Source organism: Cricetulus griseus, chromosome 8 (assembly GCF_003668045.3).
Source record: "Cricetulus griseus strain 17A/GY chromosome 8, alternate assembly CriGri-PICRH-1.0, whole genome shotgun sequence".
NCBI classification, from domain to species: domain Eukaryota; kingdom Metazoa; phylum Chordata; class Mammalia; order Rodentia; family Cricetidae; genus Cricetulus; species Cricetulus griseus.
The window spans coordinates 25,236,559-25,261,831 of NC_048601.1; the positions used below are offsets into that span (position 1 = coordinate 25,236,559).

At 40.3% G+C, this 25,273-nt stretch overlaps 1 protein-coding gene across 6 annotated transcripts in view; it reads left to right on the forward strand.

The window, feature by feature from the left end:
* Positions 1 to 25,273, forward strand: part of Erc1 (ELKS/RAB6-interacting/CAST family member 1) — a 307,389-nt gene that overhangs the window by 226,422 nt on the left and 55,694 nt on the right. For 5 of the 6 annotated variants that reach the window (XM_027429286.2, XM_027429282.2, XM_027429284.1 and 2 more), the window contains 2 exons: positions 4,532 to 4,676; positions 12,660 to 12,758. In XM_027429286.2, the coding sequence (XP_027285087.1) occupies positions 4,532 to 4,676; positions 12,660 to 12,758 (244 nt within the window). Of the gene's footprint in view, positions 1 to 4,531; positions 4,677 to 12,659; positions 12,759 to 25,273 lie in introns of those variants that run through there. The other variant, XR_004770988.1, reaches the window with a different exon arrangement.

A 25,273-nucleotide genomic window follows, 5' to 3' on the forward strand; every position in this document is an offset into this window, starting at 1 on the left:
TTAGTTTATGCTGTGGAACATTTGTTTAATGATGCAAAGATGTGTTGCATTCTTTTATATTGCATTTGTTTAACTGTGTAAAGCTGTGTTACTTTGTCTGCCTAAAACACCTGATTGGTCTAATAAAGAGCTGAACAGCCAGTAGCTAGGCAGGAGAAAAGATGGGTGGAGCTGACACGCAAAGAGAACAAATATGAGAACTCTAGGCTCAGGAGAAAAGAGAGGAGAGAGGGAGCAAGAAGAAAAGGAAAGCAGGACACCAAGGGCCAGCCACCCAGCCACACAACCAGCCACAGAGTAAGAAGGGAAGAAAGATACAGAGAATAAAGGCATAAAACCCAGAGGTAAAACATAGTTAAAGAGAAATGAGATAATTTAAGTTAGAAAAGCTGGCTAGAAACAGCCAAGCCAAGGCTAGGCATGCATAAGTAAGAATAATTCTCTGTGTATTTATTTGGGAGATGAGTGGTGGGTCCCAAAGAGTTAAAAAACAGAACTGCAGTGAGTGGCCTTGCATGTGGATAGCCAGATGTCATGGCTTTGTGCCCTGCATGTTGAAAGTAATGAGTATTGACTTTATTGTTCTCTGAAAGTGAGATTTGAGGGTTGGTTTGTTGTCTTCTCCCCCCCCCCCCCGCCCCTTGAGAAAGGGTCTTGCTGTGTAGACAAGTCTGGTCTCAAATTCGTGGTAGTCCTTCTGCCTCTGCTCCCACCTAGGTACTCAGATTATAAGTGTGACTCTCCATGCCGTGCTTGAATGTGGAATTTTGCCCCACCAGATGCTTGCAATGGACCCAGTTCCAGCTAGTTTTAGCCAGTACTAAGTTCCTGAAAAACTTGGGGATCCATATGGCAGGGGTACTGTCTGTAGCAAAGCAACAGGGTGTGTTACTGCATGTGGGTATATGACAGCTAGAGCTGATGAGGGTGGGAGCTCTCAGGTTTGCGTTCAAGGGGCAAATTGTCTTTTTGAGTAAGAGATTGGTTTATTAGAAGAGCTATTAATGCCAAGGAAAGAAAGCATGGCTGTGGCCCTGGGGAAAGTTGAGGCCCACATGGCAAAGTGAGGACGCCTTCTTACAGGTTCCAGAAAAGGAGGAGATTCTATGCTGGGGAGGGCCGATGAGTCCATAGATGCTGCTTGCAGGCCGGGAAGTCTCTGATTCCCCGATGGTGATGAGAGGGGATTGTTTCTTGCATTCTGAGGAAAGACTATGTGACCTTGAGGATGTGGGGGGAAGTGAGGAAAGGCACCCGTGTTAGTGAGTGTGCATTCGTTGTATTGGGTGTACAGGTGTTGGGTAACCCAATAGCCTGAGGTCTGGTAGCCTGGAGCCTTGTGTCAGGATGGGGAGAGACACAGCTCAGGTATGACCTGAGCAGCATCTGGAGTGGATCCCAGCAGAAAGCAAGTGACACTGCAGAGTCTCATTCTTGTTTTCTTTGGGCATTAATAGTATCCATTACAAATCTATTAAAATTATATTATAACAAAGAGAACAATACTGTCTCTATCCCTAGCTGTCCAAGCATACCATTTGTGAAAGAATTGGAATTCAGTCAAAATACTTCAACAATATAGAATAATTTCACCTTTTCACATTGTGCCTTCTTTTTTATTACTCCCCCATGGATTTGTGTACATGCATGAACGCACAAGTGTGGATGTCAGAAACTATCATTTCTCTTCTTCCACCATTAAACTCAGGTGGCAGGCTTGCTGGCTCTTGTGCATTTTTCCTAAGTAGAAAACTCAAATCCCTATCATCTTTGTATTTTGTATCTAATAATGGTGCCATGTAATTATACTGCTGATACTAATTCATCATTTACTTTTGCCCAGTTAGCAACTGTGTGATCCCGACAGTCAGTACACAGAAACACAGCACCCTCGTAAAAATGCACACTCCTCTCTCCAACTTCTTATGTCCTGGAAGGAAACAGGACAACCATCAACAAGAAACTGGGCAGTACACAGTTAACCAGCTCGAACTCCTTCAGCTTTAAGGTCATTTCACCACTGAACATACTTGTTTCAAATGATCAGAGGTTGTATTTAGACTGTCTATCCTTTTGGTACTGACTAGAGCCTGATTGTGTAAGCCACCTGCTATTTCCCCAAGTTCCGTAGTGTTGAGACAGTAGAAGTGGTAACTAGAATCCATGAGAATCTTCTCTTCCAACAGCAAAAACTTATTTCGTGTTGTAAACTGATCTGTGGCCCAAGTTGTTAGTATTTACTTATTCAGAGATTAGTAGATCTACTCATCCAAAATAAAATTTTAGAGTGTTTAAATGATAGTATTTCAGTTTGTGGCCTCACTAAACTTTTCCATATGACTGCAGTTGAAGTTCAATTATCTTAACAAAAGTCAGAAGCAAAGCTAAGCTTCCACAAGGCATTCTCAGACTCAGCATTTCCTGGGTCAGAACCTACAACTACTTTCTATAGCTCTGCTATAGTAACTCACATTTGTGTCCTTACATGACAGGTGACCTAGTAAAGGATGGGTTTGGGTCCACAGACAGTTGTTTGTTCTTCCAGTTCATTCATATTATTTGTAAGTTTCTTCTCCTTGATCTTTACTTTCTGGACACGAACTGCAGAGTAGGTAGCCAGATTGAGGCAAAGGTGAGGTCAAAATTAGCATAGTATTAAAGTTTGCACAGGGAAACTGAAAACTCACCATAAGAGCTGACGTGTAACAGCCTACACAGAATAAATTCATTCTATGCAAATGTTCTCAAAACCCAAGACTATAAAAGTTTTGGTCCTTTGTACAGCTCTCCACTGAGCCTCTACCCTTTCACCAGCTCTGTCCCACTTTATCTTTTGGAAACGTTTTTTTTTTTCTAATAAACTATAGCTACTTCTGCCACTGCCTTTATGCCCCTGATCCAGTTCCTCATTGTAAGAAACCCCAGTGGGTACCCAATGAGCCCCAATATCTGCCTGTAATAAAACCACTGGTAATCTGTGATGTTTAAATTGTTGTTTCAAAGTATATGTAAAGATCATTGCCAATAAAGTCACACTCCTAAACTTATTTGCATTAATGAGATCAAGAGACTTACTGTTGTTATTTATCATCCCCCACGAACAAATGGCTGTGGTTCTAAGTCCACTTTCTTAAAGTTTGCAAATCAGGACTGGCAGTATGGTTCAGTACGTAAAAGCATTTTCTTCCAAGCTTGACAATGTGAGTTCAGTTCCCATTTTAGAAACAAAGAATAGTCTCCATGTGCCACAAAGGAACACAGGAACAAAGCAAAACTAGTTTAGTGAGACAACTCTTTTTGTAAAAAGAGTGCAGCAAGACTCAAACTGGGCTAGCAAGCCACCAGGACAGGAAGTTCGCTTGATTTTTATTCTAACATAGGTAGACTGTCTCTTTTCCCCCATTGTCTGGGATCCAGTGTCACTGTCTTTTGCGTTGGCTAGTTTTAAAAGAGTGCACATCTTTAATCCCAGCACTGGGGGGAGGGGATTGGGGGAGGGGTAGAGGCAGAGGCAGGCAGATCTCTGTGAGTTCTAAGCCAGCCTGGTCTACAGAGTGAGATCCAGGACAGGCTCCAAAGCAATACAGAGAAACCCTGTCTTGAAAAACAAAACAAAACAAAACAAAAAAAGAGGGTATAAAAAGATTTGTATAAAACTAATACAAGTTATGGGGAGGTTTATGGAATATTGGCCCTTGGTGGGCAAACTACCTTTTAAAAAGTTATTTTTTTCACACCTAAGACTCTACATGATAGAAGGAGAGAACAGACTCCCACAAGTTATCCTCACTTGCATGCATGCATTTGCTCACATTTTATTTTATTTTTGAGACAGGGTCTTACTGTGTAGCCATTGCTTGTTTGGGCCTCACTATGTAGACCAGGTTGGCCTTGAATTCACAGAGTTTGGCTTGCCTCTACCCCTCAAGTGCTGAGATTATTAAAGGCATGTGTCACCATTCCTGACCTTATTTTACTTTTTTATCTGAAAAAATTAAAATACTTTTAAAAGTTTCTACATTTATTTGTATCCTAATTTGAAAAATAAACAAAGTTAGTGACTGTTTTGTTTAGTTAGTACAATCTTGTCATGTATCTAGCTTTAACTACTTAATTCATCCTGCTGATAAGTACTGTGTGTCAGATCATGGGACTGTCCTTTCCAACACTGGTTCTGCAGAGAAACCAGAGCTCACAGAAGAAATCAGGCCACATGTGCACATACCCCTGCACAGAAATAAGGGGGTGGGGATGAGAGAGTTAGTTCTTGTACCCATCCTGATCCCAACTGCCCTATGCTATGGTTTTTACAGTTCCCAACTTTAGCAACTTTAGGTTCTACCCAGGACTTGGCTCCTCCATGCTCTTTGTCAAGTAAGCAATGTAAATCACATGGTGTAGAACTTCTGATACCCCCTGAAATGATACAAAAAGCCAATTATTTTCCTTTGTTCTCCAGATTTTTCTTTGTAGAACTAGAAAAGTTCTAGATCAGGTTTGGATCAGTGCTCATGTTTTCTTTCCTTTGCAGGCAAGAAGCTCTTCTGGCTGCCATTAGTGAAAAGGATGCTAACATAGCTCTTTTAGAGCTTTCGTCCTCCAAGAAAAAGACCCAAGAAGAAGTGGCTGCGCTGAAACGGGAGAAGGACCGCCTGGTGCAGCAACTCAAACAACAGGTGTGTGATGCAGTAGAGGCAGGAAGAGCCGGGGCCCAGTTCCCACTGCCCTTTCAAAAATGTCTGTGCCACTGTGTGTCTTTAAGACCTTATGTTTCGTGCTAGAGATCAAATACAGAAGATTTTCATAATTAGAGACTTCACAGGTCTATGGATAGCTCTAAAAAAAAAAATACATAGAATTCTTAGTGATTGGACTAAATTAGAAAATGTCACAAGTCCTGAGGTTTTTGTTTTGTTTTTTTTTTATGTTATAAAAGTCACAGTGATCAATCTTTTATTCATACTCACACTTGATTATTTACAATGTTGAACATTTACCTTCTCTGTGTTTTCATCTTTTAAGGTTGTTTGTTTTCATTTTGTTGAGACAAATCTTGCTATGTAGCTCTAGCTGGTCCGATACTCATTTTGTAACCCAGGCTGGTCTTAAATTCATGACACTTCCCCTACATGAGTTTCCCCAACACTGGGATTATAAGTGTACACTACCATGCCCAGCTGTATCTATAAAATTTTGTTGTAGTTTTTAACAAGAGGACTTAATTAACCATATAATTCTGTTTCACTGTTGATAAAAATCAAGGCATTAATTGACTCACTGAACAGATTAACTCCAAATGTCAGTTGTTAGTAAGATCTGTACTTTCCTCCAGCCTACACTGCCAGATCAGTGTTTGCTTCACCTCTATGGCTTACGAAACCAACTCACAGACTTCTTAGAACCCCTCTCTCCAGGACCCTCTCTCCCTTGAACCACACTCTTTACTGTCAACAGATCCTTCTAGACTCTCACCTGAATTTATTTAGCAGCATTGACCAATTATTATTAAATGCTTACTGTGTATTAGGACGTCTCCTGGCTGCTGCAGATACAGCAAACGTGACCCTGAAGTCTTGCATTTATTTCAAGATCACATTTTATCCAGTATTGTGGATATTGTCACACAGGGCTTTCATGTCACTAGTCTGACAATGACATATTTCTTTCCAGTTTTACTAAAAAACAGAACAAAAACATTTTTATTACTGATTTTTTTTTAACATCTTCCCAGATTACTTCGAAAACCTCATTTTAACATCCTAGAAGTATGGCAGGCAGTGGTGGTGCACACCATTAATCCTAGCACTTGGTAGGCAGAGGCAGGCTGGTCTCTGTAAGACCAACCTGATTTACATAGGCTATATAGAAAGACATTTGTCTTTGTTCATTATTGTAAACAGCAGTCAAGTTCCAGAGTGTGGAGTAGAAAGAACCATGGATTAAGAGTTTAGGGTTAAAATTAGCAGATCGGGAATATAAAAGTGGGGCTATAGGGTTGTAAATAATGTGTCCACTCACAGCACAAAAAGACTTCAGTGAGTTGCAATATATTTATGCTTCATTTCCCTCAACTATAAAATGAATGTTATGGAAGTGTAAAAAAGAATTGGCTTGTATCTTCAGAAAGCCAAGATCTTCCTGAGAAAACTATTACCTGAGGTGAAACTGTGGTGTATAGGACTCTGGGTGTATGCCTGAGAAGACTATTACCTGAGATAAAACTGTGGTGTATAGGACTCTGGGTGTATGCCTGAGAAGTGCCTGGGAGCTGCTGAGCATCATGTCCTAAAGCCATCACTCTGTCCTGCTCAGTTGACTAGAGCCCATTCCTGGTCTCACTGCTGTTTCCTGTCACTGCTCCAGGCTGAGCATCACTCTGCTGTAACCTCAGTCTTAATCCAGGTGTGCCCAGAGTGACTAGCACAGGGTGGGGAAGAGATATTTTCCTAGTTTCCTGTTGTGTTATATTTTAACTGTTTAACCTACAATCCCACTTAATTTCCCCAGTCTCCAAGTTGTTACTGTGTTTCCATGCAGTTGTGTATTTTGTTGGGCCCACATGTGCCACTCTGTACATGTGGGAGCTAGAGGACAGCTTGCAGGAGTCTGTTCTAGAATAGAACTTGGGTTACCAGGCTTTGTAGCAAGTCTCTTTACCTGCTGAGCCATATCACAGGCCCCACGTACACTTTATGTAATTCTTTCATGTGGTTCTGTCCATTGTATAATTGCCAGGTTTTAGTCTCTCTGGGAATTACTAGGACACGTGACACTTCATTGGCTCCCTTGCTCTTGTTTACTGCTTCACCATATAAAGCTCATTGCTCTGACATCACTAATTTGGACTTTGAGATAGACCTACACTTTGATTTGGCGCATCTTGGATTCTAGCAGACCTAACAAACATTTACTTATCTGAAAACTAACATTTGTACATACTTTCAAATGTCTCCTGAATCCTGCTGGAATGCTGGTTCCCACAATGACAGTTGCCAGGGCTCTGTCCATATTCCATTTATGAGTAAGCTGTCTGTCCCCTATTGTGTACACACTGTCTTGACTCCTTTACTAGAGACATTTTACGCTCTGTTCATGGGTAGAATGTGTCTTTTATTTTCACCTTACACTTTTCTCTCATAGGCTGTGGGGTTGGCCAATGGTCCACCTTGGAACAAATTGTATATTACTGTCCTTTCCTCTGTCTCTCACAGCAGCTTGCTCTATTGAGTGTAAGATGTGTTGTTTGTGGTACTTACTAAGTCCATTGCATCCCTTTGTTAGCGATGGAGGCATGCAGGTGCAGAGTACTCCCACTTACTCCAGCTTTACTTTCGCTGGACACACTTTTATCATTACAGCCATGAGAGAAAATTCAGTTTGAGTGTCAGTTCTTCCCTAACCGAGGGCAGGTCATTTTACTTGTTGGAAATGTGTTTCTTCTCCACCCCCACCCCCCACCCCCAGACATGGTTTCTCTGTGGCTTTGGAGATTGGCCTTGAACTAGCTCTTGTAGACCAGGCTGGCCTCAAATTCACAGAAATCCGCCTGCCTCTGCCTCCCGAGTGCTGGGAGTAAAGGCGTGCACCACCAACGCCTTTCCTATCTTGAAGATTCCACTAACAGTTTTAAATCTCTTGCTGTACATATAAATGATGTTATTTATTTTTATTTAATTTTAATTTGTTTTAAGAAGAACTTTATTAATGTTATCTAGAGGCATGTCCGATACTTTTTAAAAGCTCAGATTTGTTTTGTTTTTGTTTTTTATTCTTGGTCTTAGGCCTTGACCTACCCATTGGAGCAATTTTTTTTTTGTATTTTATTTTTGTTTTTATATCTTGGCCACAGTTTCTCTTCCCTCCTGTCCTCCCAGTCTTTCCCCCTCCCCCCCCCATCCACTCCTCCTCCATTTCTTTTCATAAAAGGGCAGACCTCCCATGGATATCAACCAGCAACAGTATATCAAGGAAATAACTTTAAAAAAGACTCTTTCATTTATTCTTTGACAATTTCATACATGTATACGATTTAACTTGCTCATGTCTACCACAAGACTCCTCGGTACACCTTCCTCACTCCCTCATGTTTCCCCACCCCCACTGAGTCCAGTTAGTACTGCCTACCAGAATGTTCGCTAATGTCCTTGAGTTGGTCTTGTGTAGGTAACCATAGCTGCAGTGACTTCATGAGTGCAACAGCCAAATCCTGTCTGGAAAAGAGCATTTCACAGAACTCCTGCTCATCTTCTGGCTCTTACATTCTTTCTGCCACTTCTCCACAAGTTCCCTGAGCCTTGGGGTGGGGGGGGGGTGTTGATAGAAATGTCAGTTAGGGCTGAGCACTGGATGGGCACATAGTCCCAACATTTGACCAGTTAAGAGTATTCATTAACTGCTGCCCACTTCAAAAAGAGACTTCTCTGGCCAAGGGTTGGGAGCAACTCTAAGTTAAGGCTATAAATGTAAATATTTAGAAGACAGTTTGACAACATTTCCATTTATCTTTGGTCCCTAAGCCATGGGTTTGGGGCTAGGTTTTCCGTGTAGAGCAACACAATAAATATGTAAATTCTTATCTATCAGATTTACTGTTGGCAGTCTGTAGTACATATAGAGATCTTGTCTAAACACAAGTAAAATTGTGTAAAGAAAGACTAAAGATCTAATATGAACCAAACTTGATGAAAGTCACCATTTTTGATTTATTTTCTTTCTCTATAAAGAAAAAAAATGTTGGATGAAAAATCTTTCTAGCTAGCCAAGAAAATAGAGCTTTCTATAGACTAGTTACAGGTTTAAAGCCTTTCATTATGAATTAAATTTGGAATGGGAGTCTTTTGCCAATAAAAATAGTGGAGAATAAGCCTTTAAAGCTACATACATAATGTAGAATCCTGAGTTACCATCATTCTTCATTGTTTAAGAAATGACGACAAGAAAAATCTTTTCCAGTATTTTTGATCCATGGTTTATTTAATTGACAGACAAGGAGTCTATGAATTTAAAGGGCCAACTTTATTCAAAATTTAAAAATCTACATGTATACTGAACATATATGAATTTTTTCTTGTCATTATTCCCTAAGTAATACCAACCATTTATAAAGTGTGTAGAAGAATATGCATAGGTTCTATGCATCTACTATGCCATTTTCTATAAAGGACTTGAATGTTCCTCAGGCTTTGGTATCCATGGAGGAGGGAGTTTCAGAGATTAGAACCAATTCTCCACTGAAACCAAAGATCAGTTATATATCACAAGGAACTATTACTTTTGATTTAAATATGGACTGAGGGACTATATTGCATGGTGTGTTGGTCACATTTTTCAGTTTCAGCATGTTATTTTAATACATATATATGTATATATGTGTAAGTAATTTTAGTTTCATTTTTACTTGTGTAGCAAGACTGGCCACATTTATGTATTTTCTTTCATGTTCACTGTCAGCAAGGAAAAGAAACTGACACAACAGTGTCCGTGTTGTGACTGATGATTCCTTAGCTGGGACACTCAGTTCCTTCAAGTAAATTTTATGTTTTGAACATGACTGCAGGTGATGCTGTCACTGAAGTTCTAGAGCAGGGCGAGGACTACTATCTCCATGTATTCTTCACTCCCCATGGGTGACCTCCTTAAAGTCTGTGTCACTGACATGGGTTTTGACCCCTGCTCTCCTCCTTCCCACCTCATGAAGCTCTGCCCACTGCCCAGCTCTAAAGTCACTCCTTTGGATTTTCAGCTTCTGTTACCGCACACCCTGGTCCCAGTTACCACATTTATTAGTCATCTTCTACTCTATAGAAATCCCCTTGACTTCACACAATAGTTATTATTTCAGGAATTGGAGAATAGCTTCCTCTATGGTTCCATTTAGGGTCCCTTGCAAGTTTTCAGTCAGGCTGATGGCCAGATCTACAGTCATCTAACGGCCTGACTTGGACTGGAGAGTCTTTTTCAAGTCCTCCTGTGGTCTTGGCTCTTCATAGGGTCACTTAGAATCTGGCAATGGATTACCCTAACCAAGTGAGGAAGGGGTGGGGTTCCTCCCAGTGTCTTTGCAGCTTAAATATAGAAATGATATACCACCCCTCCTGCCTTGCCACTTGTTCCTTTTTGCTGCCTGCTCACATGGCACAGTGAATGGGTGAGCCCTTAACCATATCAGAAGAAGACTAATACAAGATTTAGCCTCCTAAAGGCCCCACCCTCAGTCCTTCAGGACCGTGGAGAAGGTTCCAGTATGTGAACTTTGAGCAGATACAAACACTGAGACTATAAGAAAGGTTACTGTAAGGCATTCTAGAAACGAAAAATGTTGTGTCACAATTTGTCAATGTAGATTCTCTTTCTGTCATATGCCAGAAGGAGGAACTGACTTAATGTGTATGCTTGTATGTGTGTGTGTATTGTTGTTGTTAGATTAAAATATAAAGAAACTGAGTGCTCAACAATATAGGACTAATTAAACAATTCATTCTATACAACCAGGAAAAATTAGGGATAAGGCCGTGAAAATTGATTATCGTCATCAGACTATGATCCCTAAAAGGTACCAACTTTAGGCTATGCACTTTTCTAAATGCTTTCTTTCTATTAACCTAATTAACCAACCCTCACAGCAGTCTCTTAGCCGAGATTTATGATCACCCCCATTTTTAAGATGGGGAAATTAAGGTTCAGAATTTACCTCAAAACATGCCTAAGGTATATGGAACTAGAATTAAACTAAGTCAATTTGTCCCTAAAGTTCTTGCCCCCAGGCATCATTGGGTTTTTCTGTAAACATTGGGAGGGTAATCAAAATATTTTTAATTCACCAAGAAATGTGTTAGAGATAGCCAGCCAAATTTGGCAAAGCCCAGTGGGTAGGGAAATGAGACAGTGTCTCCTGCCAGAGATGCAAATTCCCTGCACAATAGAGTGGTGTTTCAGGTACCATGCATATAGAAATAGGCACCAAGCAAGTGTAAATGAGAAATGTTCCCTTTTATGTGTTCACTACTAGGTGGAGGCTGCATGGATGTACTTAGTATATTAGTTACTGTCTGATGCTATGTAAAAGACCACAGCCAAAAACAACTTATGGAAGAAGTTTATTTTGGCTTACATTCCAGAGGGATAAGAGCCCATTATGACAGGGAAGCATGGCAGCAAGTGGCAGAAAGGGCAGCAGGAAGTTGAGAGATCACATCTTTTACCTTAAACACAAAGCAAAAGGAGTGACAATACTATATAGTCTCAAAGTTCATGCCCAGTGACATCCTTCCCTAAACTCCCCAAGCAGCACCTCCAGTGGACCCTATGGGGGAACATCTCGTTAAACCACACTGAGATATTGATAGTGAGTATCACTCATCAGAGGAACCATGGGTAATATTTCTTTAACTTTAGTCTTCAGATTGTGTTCATGGTCAAGATTTTAAAATCGTACAATATAAGCAAGACTTCAATGCTTTGAAGCTTTATTTGAACAACATTTTATCAGCATAGCCTGCATTACTTTTGTGTATTCTGACCACAGTGATTTTCTAAGATGTTGGTGTAGCACTTATTTGCTCATTGTTCAGAGTCACCGTCCTCCTTTTTAGAGAAGATGAATTGAAACAGACTTTAGAAGATTTGATTATTTTTAAAACCAAAATTACTTACTGATAGCTGTTAAATTTTGTACATGTTTCTTCTGTCCTTTTCACATTGCTTTTTTATTCTCTTAGATTTTTCTAGAAGACATATTATCTCATTTATAAGTAATAACTTCTCCCCTAATACTTATATAAAATCTACCCAAAACTGAATACTGTTTTAAAAGATGATGAGTCAGTTCTAAGATAACATGAAAATGAGTCCTACCTAAATATAACTAAAAAATTGAAGTTGTAGAATACCATGTGTAGTTCAATCTAGTCTTATTTAGCAATATATATATATAATATATATATAATATATATATATTTGGTTTTTTCAAGACAGGGTTTCTCTGTGTAGCTTTGGAGCCTATCCTGGCACTCGCTCTGGAGACCAGACTGGCCTCGAACTCAGGGAGATCCACCTGCCTCTGCCTCCCGAGTGCTGGGATTAAAGGTGTGCGCCACCAACGCCCGGCTTATTTAGCAATATTTTTTAAAGTACTGTATAAAGTGCTTGCCTTGAGACTTGTCTTCCCTGCACAGTTACCTGCCTATCTTAGCTCAAGCGACCATAAAAAAAAGAAAAAAGAAAAATACCGTAGGATGGGTGACCTGTTTGCTCACAGTCTAGAGGTCTGAGAGGTTCAAGATCAAGAGAGGTCTCTGCTGACTCCTTTTCTGGTGAGAGTTCTCTTCCTCACCTGAGAGGTTGTCTTCTCTGTGTTCACATAAAGGAGATCTGTGACTCATTTGCTCTTAGAACATAGCCATAATCACAAGTTAGGAGTCAACCCTTTGACTTCACTGAGTCTGAATGAGTTCTTAAAGACTTTGTCTCTAGATGTGGTGACATAGGGGTTAGGGCTTCAGTATATGAATAGCTTTGACAGTATCCTCCGAAAGTCTGTGTTTAATTTATTTTATTGTGGACAGGACTAATTTCATGGTTGTGAAAGTCTTTAAGGTTCTTGTTGCTCTACCATGTATTATAGGGATTTATCTCAATGTAAACTATGAATTTCTTTTTAGACACAAAATCGAATGAAACTAATGGCTGACAACTATGAGGATGACCACTTCAAATCCTCCCGTTCCAATCAGACGAACCATAAGCCCTCCCCAGACCAGGTAAGACTGTGCTGGAATGTCTCATTCTTTAAAAACTATGATTCCATATCCTTGTGTTTTGTGGTAGCATATTGCAAATTCTAGATTGTAGATTTAGAAGAAGAATCTCAGCTTTTTTTCAGTAATTCATGATTAAGAAATGGATGTTTCTGAGTATCTTAGGAGCATATGCTTCAATTGTTTATGAGAACTATTGTTAAATAATTGCATTGAGATAAGAAAAAAATGAGTCCTACTTTTCTTATTAAAGAGCTGGTTCCATGTTAGGAAACAGGACTCATTTTCAAGCTCAGCAAGGCACAACTCAGAATAGAAATTACTTCTTGTTGAATTGCAAATTATGTAACCTGCCCATCTTCTGTGAAAGGTACAGCTGAAGGCTGGGATTTACCTAAGTGGTCAATAGCTTGCCTAGCATGTCCAAGGCCCTGAGTTGAATCTCCAGTACCCACAAAAAATTAAAGGTGATAGATGAAACTTAAATTTCTTCCTTTCATTTTCTGGTAGACCCCTTCAGCATGACCTTCTCAAGGAATGCTGTTGCCTTTAGCTTGCCAACAGTGCAAAAGAGATATCCATGAAACTGAAGGGACTCATACTCAATTTCAAATATTTTAAAGCAGAAAAATCCTCCCAAGATCTCAAATGTGATGAATGGGGAAGAGTATTGAGCAGGTTACCTCATATCTCTGTGTCCAAATCAGTTCCAACATCTCCGTCACACCCAGTCTTAAAATATACAAAAAATAAAGCTAAGGGAAAAACAATAGCCAAGTAATTACATCCATATGACTGCAAAGTCAAGGAAAATTCCCCTGCTAAACATCTCTACCAAGTGACAACTGTGGCATTGTCCTAAAAGTAGCCATAGAAACCATATAGATAAAAGTAGCAGTTGATATCCAAATTGTTATTCTTTCTGAGACTCAGAAGGAATGGTTCTATATGATGACTAATCCAGCTGAGACCCAGCTAATGCTTTAGCGGAGAACAGAATCAGCCTTTCATAAAATGGAGAGTTATCTGCTTGGTGTCTCCCTACCTAGAAACCACTGTTTGCTCTGCCTGATTACTGCTACTGGAGTTAAGACTGTCTATCCTCTGCATGAAGCATGTCAGGTATTTTCCATGGAACAGGTTTAGATATGAGGTGGAGGTGATTGGCCTGGGGAGACAAACATGGAGAAAGGCAACAAGCAGATCCTACTGAAACGCTCTGACTTGATTAATGTTGCACACCCAGCTCTGGAAAAGGCAGAAGAGTAAACATGGAACCATAAACTAATTACTAATTTGTAGTTAGGGGACTAGAACCTAATGTTAAAAAAAAAAAAAAAAAAAAAGCCAAAACTTCTTTTCTGCTACATTATGTTTATGTCTTTGTTTTAATACTAACCAACTCTTTTTCATTCCCATGCTGCCTTGGGGCATTGTTCCCATGTCATCTCTCCCCATAGGATGAGGAGGAGGGTATATGGGCATAGCCAATCAGATGCTCTTAGTTCAGCCATTTTGTTCAGAACGGTGAGAAACAGCTTTCCTTAACTACGAAATGATTTTCATTTGTTTCCATTTTTCTTCCTACATGATCACCTTCACGTCTTGCTCTGTGCAGTCATGAACTCCCCAGTGTGCTTTCTGCTCCCTCATTTTCACATGGTTCTTGTGTGGATTGCTGTGCTTTTGACATAGTGGGGTTTGGGGTTTGGGGCTTTTATTTCTTTCTCTGTGTTAATAGTCACATTTATAGTTTCTTTCTGTATGTTTTGGACAGAACTTCCAGGGCATATAACTAAATTTCTCCAATTAATGATTTTTTGCTAAATCATCCTATCTGACTTTACAGTGTCCTGGTTAGTAACTTACCACAAATTGGCATTGGGGGGGGGGAGCCAAATGTGCTATTAGATTATGTTAGAAATATACTTTATAATTATAAATATATAGTCTTTTATTTTGTTTTTAAATCACTGTGCCATGAGCTATATTGCATCTCCTCATGTTCCTCTCTGCCTATGGAAAAAAATGCTGGATTCTGAGGGTCAGGACCTAGGATAGTCCTAGGGCTTTGACATTATTCTTAATATATCAATAAAGAAAAGGAGGAACAGAGGAATAAAAGAGATTTTTGGATTTGGTGGGTTTTTTTTGTTGTTGTTTTTAGCAAAAAGTATTCTGAATTCCTTTTCGTAGATTGCTGCTGTGTTCAGCAGCTGCCAGGACACTGTCTAGATTCTCTTAGCAGGCCAGTTGGCTGGGAAACACAGTCCAGCTGTGGCGGTGTCTCCCTTTGATCTGATGCCCTTGAGGTTTGACTAAGGAAGTCAGTTTGTAGGAAAGTGACCATTGCAATTACTAAGCTCACCCATCCTAGTGGCCTTGCATCTGCTGGACACACTGCCCATGCTTACGTTGACCTCACTCCTTCAGAATCAGTTCCCCTTGAAATGTCTGTGTCTTGATGTTAAACTGCTCAAAAAATGTAACCGTGTCCCACAACCTCAATATTGAACACAGCCAAGAAGGATACAAGGTAAGTTGTTCAATGACCAGCTTTCCATATGAATTTAGCAGCAGGTGTGAAATGTGCAGTATCAACCAGAAAGATTGTTGTATGTCAGAGAAAGCCAAAAATCAAAGGAAATCTGTATTCTGATTGTCTGCACACTGCAGGGGCATGTATTTGTCACGATAAAGCATTTAGGAGCCACACAATATCTATAGTTTAGCAGTCACTTGTAAATGAATGATTCTACTTTATATGAACAGAGCTGTTTTTACTTGCAGCCCTTTCTAGTCAATGATAATAAAGATGTGGTTTTGGGAAACAAGGTCACTAGGTAATTTCACCAGGAGATTGAAAAATAAACAAGCCATCTCATGTCCTGGGTTCAGAGTCTGTATTTTCCATATCTGCTGCTATGATGGAGTGGCCTCTGTAACAAGATTCCTTTGCTCTTGCACTTACCTTTCCCCAGCTGTGTTCTTAGGGGTCAACTGCAGCTGCTGCTTCTGCCTATGGTTCACACAGCACCTCTGCAGCTAGCTGGCCAGACCTGTTGTTTTTTATAGTATAGTACTTCATACTTTGTAAACTCTACCCCAAACTGTAGATGGTAAAACATTTTACTTGAGAAAATACACTAACAAGGACTGGGGTTGTGATGTATGCCTGCAATACCAGCACTTGGAGAACTGAGGCAGAAAAATTCTAAGTTAAAGGCCATCTTGGTCTATACAACAAGACCGTGTCTCAAAACCAAAATCAAGAATTGTATGAGTGATCCCTAAAGCACTGCAGAAGTTTTGGCTTCTTTCTCTCCTGCATTTATTTCTTTGCTGTTTCTACAGAGAATAGATTTTTCTCAACAAAATTTTGAATTTGAAATTGCTATTTCCTTATCAACTTAGGAACTTAAGATTTTGTCTAAAGTATTTTGTAAGATGCCACTCACCAGCTAAGCTTTAAGACAACATAAGTAATCAGAGCTAAAAGTTCTGAATTCGACCAAGCAGGGGGGCTCCAGAGCCTGGGGGTTCCCAGTGCAGGCTTTAAACAGTATCTGTTCAGTTCTTATAGTAGCACCTGCTGCTGGGTGTGACCACTCTACCCTGACTTCCCCTGTAAAAGGAAAGAAGTAGAGAGGTGGTGTGAGACACAGAACCAGACTGCAAGGCCTGGCATCTAGACACCGCCACTTAACTCTATGGCCTAAGAAAGTAGGGTCCCCTCTCTGCAGTGGTTTCTTTATCTAGTGCATGTTTCTCAGTGCTTTGTGTTAATGTGCAATACTGTCAGCAGTTTCTTATATCCCTAAGCACTGCACTTTGTGGATGTTGTTACTGTTTCACTGCGGTTAGTTTACATCTCACAGATCCATTATGTCTCACTCAGAGAATAAGTTTTCAGTGGCCTTTGGTTACTATTACTGGGAATATCATCATGGAAATAACATTGTTTTTATTTCGGAGGTAAGACTATGGGGCTGGGAGATTTGGAAGTTGTGACTCAAGGGCCCCAGGCATTTCTGTGTTCTAGGATGAGTAACTAGAAGCTGTCCTTAAGCAGTAACCAAGACATTTCATGACTGAAAGTTTTATGTTATGTATTTTGAGGAATATTTTCCTTTAGGAAAATGCCTTGCAGGCTTGCAGGCTCAGTGGATGAAGATACTTGCTAAGCAATTGTGGCAACTTGAATTCTATCTTCCTAACCCCACATATGGCAGAGGGAGAAAACTAACTTCACAAAGTTGTCTACTGACCTCCATGTGTGCACCATGGTATGCACATACTCATACAATTATTATAATAATTAAAAGAAGACACTTTGAATTTTGTTAAGATATTCCCTATAACATATACTTAGCCAGTGGCATTTTCTTTAAAAAAAAGAATACATTCAGTTAGTAGCAGTGACATGTTTGCCTACCATAGGATATCAAATAGCAGTACAGACCTGAGCACCTCAGCTACCCTCCTGGAGAGAGACTACCAGAACAAAGATGTACTGGCTAGTTTTATATCAACTGGACACGAGTCATCCAAGAGGGGAGAGCTTCAATGGAGAAAAGGCCTTCATAACATCCAGCTGTAGGGCATTTTCCTAATTAGTGCTTGATGGGGGAGGGACCAGCCTATTGTATGTGGTGCCACCTGGGCTGGTGGACCTGGGTTCTATAAGAAAGCAGACTGAGCAAGCCATGGGAAGCAAGCCAGTAAGCAGCACCCCTCCATGGCCTCTGTATCAGATACTGCCTCCAGTTTCCTACCCTGTTTGATCTCCTTTTCTGACTTCCTTCAGTGATGAACAGTGCTATGGGAAGTATAAGCCAAATAAACCCTTTCCTCCCCAACTTGTTTGTGGGTCATGGTGTTTCATCACAGCAACAGAAACCCTAACTAAGACAAAAGATCTCCAGTCTAAATGAGCTTGTTTATGCTGCTCTCTGTCCTTCACTTTATCTTTTCTTCTTCCTTGACAGTAGAACATAGAACCCATGAAGATGATATTAATATGATTACATTTGCATTCCTGTTATCTGAACAATGCATATGTATATATAATACACCCTCAATTGAATAGACACAAATTAACACACATGATTATAAAATAGAAACTATACATAATATATATATATATAAATTACCTTCTAAAGTTCACAAAATCCAGGGAAGAAGAACAGTTTACAATGAAACCAAGTACACAGAAATGGCTCTGAACCAACAATATCAGCATCACTAGTATAAAACGAACGTGCAGAACAAAGTCATCTGGATAGCAGAATCTCAGAGAAATGTTGGGATGTAAAGGAAAGATGTACAGAAGCCCTAACAATTGGCTCCTGCAGTTTCATTTTAACTGTAGCAGTGTTCTGATTGCCACCTGAACATCTCTTCATGTAACCTGTGGCTCAGCAGTGAAGACTAGCCACATGCTCTTTAGGGACTGACTCCTCCTGAAGAAGTTGGCATGGCTAACCTGATGTCAGGCCTCTCAAGTCAAGCAATTCCTTATCACAGCCCATAAAAGTTTGTCCTACTGTGGAAACGTTCAGTGACTAAAGTGTTGAAATGGGGATTGTATGTGTATCAGGAAATTACAAGTGTTTTATAGCAAGGGGTGGAACAATATGTTTCAGAACTTAAGGTGAAAGGTGCTACAAGTATTAGCACTGCTTTTGAGATTGTTTTACAAGTTCCTTTATTTCAGTTTCCTTTGGGTCTTTCTAGTGGGGTATCTACATTGTTCCCTTATCTGTTGGATACTGTCTTGGTTAGGGTAACTATTGTTGTGATGAAGCAGCATGGGGAGGAAGGGGTTTATTTCACTCACAGTTCCATGTCACAGTTCATCATCAAAAGCAGTGAGAGCAGGAAGGAACCTGGAGACAAGAGCTGATCCAGGAGCTATTGAGCGGTGCTGCTTAATGGCTTGCTCCTCATGGCTTGCCTGTCCTGCTTTCATGTAGAACCCAGAATCACCAGCCCAGAGGTAGCCCCACCTACCATGGGTTGGGTTGGGCCCTCCTATCAATCACTAGTTTAAAAAATGCCCTGCAGGCTTCCTACAGACTGATCTTACGGAGATATTTTCTCAACTAAGGTTCCCTCCTCTGATGACTCTAGCTGTGTCAAGTTGACATAAAACTAGTCAGTATGACACCATACGTATTCTGGTTGCAGTAGTTCTGCAGTTCGTAAGTCTTTTAAATCTTTAGAAAGTCTGTCTGTAGACAGGAGGTGTTTAAATAAGTCAGCAGAACTGATCAGTACAATGCAGAAGTATCCAACTTTTTGGCTTCTCTTGGCCACATTGGATGAAGAATAATGGTCTTGGACCACACATTAAATATAAATGGTATCTAAAGCTAATAGGGGTAGTCTGTGTAATTTTTATGATATCTATCACTACAAATAACCAAAAACTTCTTCTCATAATCCCAATTATATGGCACCTCATGCAGAGTCTTTTAAAATCATCAGATAATTCCCAAATCTGTAATCATTAATAAAGAAAGTAGCCGGGCGTTGGTGGCTCACGCCTTTAATCCCAGCACTCGGGAGGCAGAGGCAGGTGGATTGCTGTGAGTTCGAGGCCAGCCTGGTCTTGAGGCCTTCGAGTGCCAGGATAGGCTCCAAAGCTACACAGAGAAACCCTGTCTCAAAAAACAAAACAAAAAAATAAAGAAAGTAAACATATATAAGTTTTATTGATTTTCTTTCACCACAAAAGTAAAAATATAGCCAAGTGGTAAGTGTTGCACACCTTTAATCCCAACACTAGTGGAAGCAGAAGCAGATAGATATCTATAATTTCAAAGCTAGCCTGATCTACAAAGCAAGTTCCAGGGCAGCCAGGGCTACACAGAGAAACCCTGACTGAAACAAACAAACAGAAAATCAATCAATAAATCAATCAATCAATCAATCAATCAATGTATGTTATGAAACTAGTTGGATATTCGGCATTGTGTTTAAGAAACAAATGTATCCATATCTGGTTAAGTTAAAGAACTTGCAGTTCTCAGTTCTCAAGGAATTCCAGAGGCATTTTTCCCTTAGCCTTAGTGTGCTTCATTCTGTGGACATATGTGTACTTGCATACATGTATATGCACACATGTGAGTGTACACATACATGTATGCATGTGGAGGCCAGAGGTTGACACTGAGCATCTTTCTTCCATAGATCTCCATTTTATTTATTGAGGCAAAGTATTTCAGTGAACCTGACGCTGCCTGATTTAACTAGTCTAAATAGCCATCTCCTGAATGCTGAGATTACAGGTGGGCTCCCACTCGGGTTTTACCTGGGTTCTGAGGATCCGAATTCCAGTCCTCATACTTCTGGGCCAAGAATTTTATCCACTGAATCATCTCACCTGCCCTTGGTATCCCTCCACTAGAGATGGCCTGAGTCAGGCATGATTGCAATGAGATGCATTTCTCTGTGGGAAGATAGAACCTATAAAAATTAGGGTAAGAGACACAGTTGCATTGTCCTTTAAGTTAGTTGAATGTCAGATTGCATCTCTAGGCATTCCGTCTAGAAATTGACAGGTCAACTGAAATTGATATCATAAATCCACCAAAGTATCTATTATTTTCCTGGAAATCTTCAAATCTGCTCTCAAGTTTTTTTTATCGAATTGAAAGGCAAGGCTGTGTATTTCCACTGTCCACAGAACTGTCAATGTGCTGAAATACATAAAATTGCCTTGATTTGAGCTTGCCATGATTTCAGTTCCATTTGCAACACTATTTGATTGGAAACATATTGACAAATTGATATTATCATGAATCTGTGTATTTAATTCACTTAAGTAGTTAAAACATTAGAAATGCTAAATATATAAACCAGTTTTCTCCATCAAATAATGACACAAATTTAGTTTATAATATTATAAACAACTTAAGATATTGAATATTGTAAAATCTTAACAGATTTGACCTCAACTTAACCATCTTATTTCTGAAAAGTAAATGATGTTGCCATAGTCTTCATCACTCAGTGCTGTGAGGGAATTCTTAGAATTGGTGATGATTTAATCTCTTGGCCATTATGAAATTCACTTGTAAATATGAAACTCACATATAAATAAATATTCTAGATATAAGCATGCTGTGGCAAGTGAATCATCTCCTAGATCTTACAAGTTTCTTTACTTTACCTGCCATGGCCAGGATGTCATCATTAACGTCATGTTGACACTGGAAAAAGACAATTAACATAGTTTTTATTGTCTTGTATAAGTCTCTTGATTTAATCTGTCATTTTTTTAGTCATTGCAACATAATGACATCTGTAAATTTCATTCTCAAGAACTACACATCCAAGTTACAAAAAATTATTTTTGAATCTCATCTTTTTGGTTGGTTGGTTGGTTGGTTGGTTGGTTTTTCAAGACAGGGTTTCTCTGTGTGACAGCCCTGGCTGTCCTGGAACTCTCTTTGTAGACCAGGCTGGTCTCGAACTCACAGAGATCCACCTACCTGAGTGCTGGGATTAAAGGCGTGTGCCACCATGCCCTGCCCTTGAATCTCATCTTTTAAGAAAACTTAGGATCTTGTGTTGGGTTGTACTCACAGCTGTCCTGAGCCACAGGTTGGTCACTCATGATGTAGTGAATTGCAGTATTTGTCAGCTCCTATGAGCTCAGGTTAGTTGTTTCTATGGGTTCCCTTGTGATGTCCTTAACCCCTGTGACTCCTACAATTCTTCCTCTCTTCAGCAGGATTTCCCAAGCTCAGCCCAATGCTTGGCTTTGAGTCTCTGCATCTCTGGGAGAAAGCTCTTTGATAGCAATTGGCGTAGACTCCAACCTAGGAATATAGCAGAATATTGTTACACATCATTTTTACTTTCTTTCCCCCCCCGCCCCCCGTCCAGTCATGTTTGGTTCTATTCTAGGTCTCTTGAGTCATTCAGCCTCTGGGTCCAGTCATTGTCAGGGGTGAGCTCACTCTTGTGGTGTGGGTCTGAAGCTGGACCAGTCATTGATTGAGTACTCCCACAATATATGTGCCACCCTTAACCACCACCCCCCAACACATATCCCATACATAGGACATACTGTAGGTCAAAGGTTGTATGGTTGGACTGGCATACCATTCTCTTCATTGGATGTCCTGCCCAGTCACAGAGATGGACAGTTCGGGCTATGAATCCACCATTGCTAGGAGTCTTAGCTGGGGGTCATCCTTGTAGATTACTGGGAGTTTCCCAGAACCAACATTTTTTAAAGGCCTAGTGTTTTACTGTGTACTTATAATCCCAGGACTGGGGAGGCAGAGACAGGCACTCCCTGGGACTTGCTAGCCAGCTAGCCTGTTCTGCTTGGTGAACTCCAGAGTAATGGCAGACACACTGTGTCAAAAGATAGGGTAGCTGGTGACTGAAGAATGACAGCTGAGGTTGTCCTCTGCCTCCACATGGACATGCACACATGTGTACACACAAACAATTGTTCACACTCAAGTGTAGGCATGGGCTTCTCAAGGGAGAGTTATGCTTATCAATAGCTGCTTATGCAATTTTTGCTTTTGAAGTTATATTTCCATGTGAGTTAAAAAAAAATAAGTAAAAATATTTTAGTATTTTTAGGAGTTGCTTTCCTTTTAAGAAAGAAATATATATGTGGGTATATACACTTGTGAATGCAGGTGCCTGCAGCATGTAGAAGAGTGTATTGGATCCCCTGGAGCTAAGTTACATGCATTGTGAGCCACCTGGTGTGGGTGCTGGAAACTGAACTCCAGTCCTCTGCAAGAGCAGCAAAAGCTCTTAACTGCTGAGCCACAGAACTTTTCTGTAGTAAATGAATTTGATTATAAGGTGGCTGGTGAGATGCGGTATACAAGTTTACAGGTAAGAAATAAAGGCTGGAGAGATGGTTCAGTGGGTGGAATCCTTGCTGTGCAAGGATGAGGACTTGAGTTTGAATCCTAACACCCACATAAAAGCCAGACATGGTTCGTGTCTGTAACCCCAGTTGGGACAGAGAGGATAACGAGTAGGTCCCTGGAAAACTCTGGGCAGCCAGTCTAGCCAAACCAGTGAGCTCCAGATTAGTGAAGAGACCCTGACTCAAAAATTAAGGTAGATTAGAATAAAGTAAGACATCCATTGACATCTGGCGTAAACATACAAACAACATACACATTCAAGGTACACACAACAAAGTATAAGGTAAGCACACAGATCAAAAGAGCCAGGTTTGATGCACACACCTTTAATTCCAGTGCTTTGGAGATGAAGGCATGTGGATCTCTGTGAGTTTGAGCCAACCTAGTCTACATAGTGAGTTCTAGGACAGCCAGGGCTGCATGGCTAGATCCTGTTTCCAAAGAGGAGAAAAAAGTAGTCAAAGAAATCTTTGCTATATATAGGTTAAAAGAAAGCAGACATACTTTTTAAAAAAAATAAATGTATAATCTGCCCTTCCTTCCCTCCCCCCAACTTTTCCTATGCATTGCCCATTGTTTTTTGGTTTTTGATTTTTTTTCAAATGCATGCCCTCCTTCCTCTCAAAAAAAGAAAAAAGAGTTTTATGATTTTGGTGGTTTTTGAAGTTACATTGTTTAAACAACTTAAAAGCTTAAGTTAAAATGTTTTGGTATACTTATTCTTAACTACAAAGCTTTTTAGCAAGTGATTTTTCTTGGAACAAAATTGAGACAGGATGTCACTCTGAACCTAAGTTGGCCCCAATACCCAGTATCTAACCCAGCAGGCCTCAAACTTAGAGCAGTCCTCTTGTCTCAGCCTCCGAAGTGCTGGGGTTACAGGACTGTACTACCAAGCTTGGTTCATGAGTAGTTTCTTGGGTTTGTTATACAGGAGTATAGGCCGGTAAGATGAAAGCATAGGTCAAAGGGGCCAAGGGGATCATAATGTTTGGATAAAGGCAATCAAGGCATGCTTTGAGAATGTCTTAATTAGGGTTTCTATTGCTGGGAAGACACAACATGACAAGGGCAGCTGTTATAAAGGAAAACATCTAATTGGGGTGGCTCACTTACAGTTCATAGGTTCAGTCCATTATCATCTTAGGGGGGGTGTGGCAGTGTGGAGGTAGACATGGTGCTGGGAAGATGGCTGAGAGTTCTACATCTTGCAAGCAACAGGAAGTGAACTGAACTACTGGGTGTGGCTTGATCATATATGAAACCTCAAAGGCTACCTCTACAGTGACACACTTCTTCCAGCAAGGCCATACCTACTCCAACAAAGCCACACCTCCTAATAGTGCCACTCCCTGTGAGTTTATGGGGTCCAGTTACATTCAAACTACCACAGACTGTAAACATAGCTCCTAATCTAGATTGTGTGATCCAGTAGATTCTCAGCCAATAGGGGAAATGGGCTTCTTTTTGTTTGTTTGTGTGTTTTTGTTTTTGTTTTTTGAGACAAGGTTTCTTTGTGACTTTGGAGGCTGCCCCGGAACTAGCTCTTGTAGACCAGGCTGGTCTCAAACTCACAGAGATCCACCTGCCTCTGCCTCCTGAGTGCTGGGGCTAAAGGCGTGCGCCACCACAGCCCGGCTGGAAATGGGCTTCTTTATCTTCCCCAACCCCCTTAATTTTCTCTTTATAGCTTGCCTCAGTTACCCCTTCTGAGACTTTAATTCCTTATCTTGAAGGTTAATGCTGTCCTAAGTTCCATTTTCTGAAATTTCTACATGCTGAACAAGGATATAGACCCTGTCTATACTGAAATTAGAAATCCCACTCTGTCCAAGCTTGGAGTCAGAGGACCATCATTTGATGAGAATTTAGTAGAAACAATGTCATTAGTGAAAACATCAGTCTGCAATAACAGTAAGCATGCTGCAGATGGTTGGACCCAATCTAGCACCAAATATAGAAGGATGATTTGGCATCATAGTATGCTTGTGACTCTGATCTCTGTAAATCACTGCAGTGTTAAGGCCAACCTAACAGATTTAATTTAATCTTAGAGGACTAGGGGCCAAGGTGTCAGGTATACATCCATGGCAGTTTACCCTAGTGCCCACAGGTTCCCTCTTGTGCTCTGTCGGATATCAAAGTCCAATTTTGTAAGAGCTGTCTCCATCCTCTTTTGAGCTTAAGAATGAGATCCCTTGAGATATAAAAAGAAATTTAAAAACATATTTTTAGTTGTATACTGAGAATATAGCAAAACAGGAGCAGTTCCAAAAAGGAATCTAACTAGATTAGAAGGAAACTATTGCATGATTATATGTGATTATATGAGCAGTTCCTGAAAGAAAAAACAGTAAAGCAAACCAAAATGTAAAGTCTGACCAGAGCTACTGTTAGATCTACAAGTGGAACTACCTTGGTGAGCAAGCCTCACACAGTGCTCTCGAGCCTATAGTTTGCGAACATTCTCTATACCCACAAGTATGGGATGGCTGGGGAAATAAGTTATGGGTTCTGTTATATCCCCAAACTTGCTTGTAAAGACTGCCAGTGTCACTCCTTGTCTTCCTACTACAAAGAAGGCAAAAGATTTTCTAAGTAGGAATT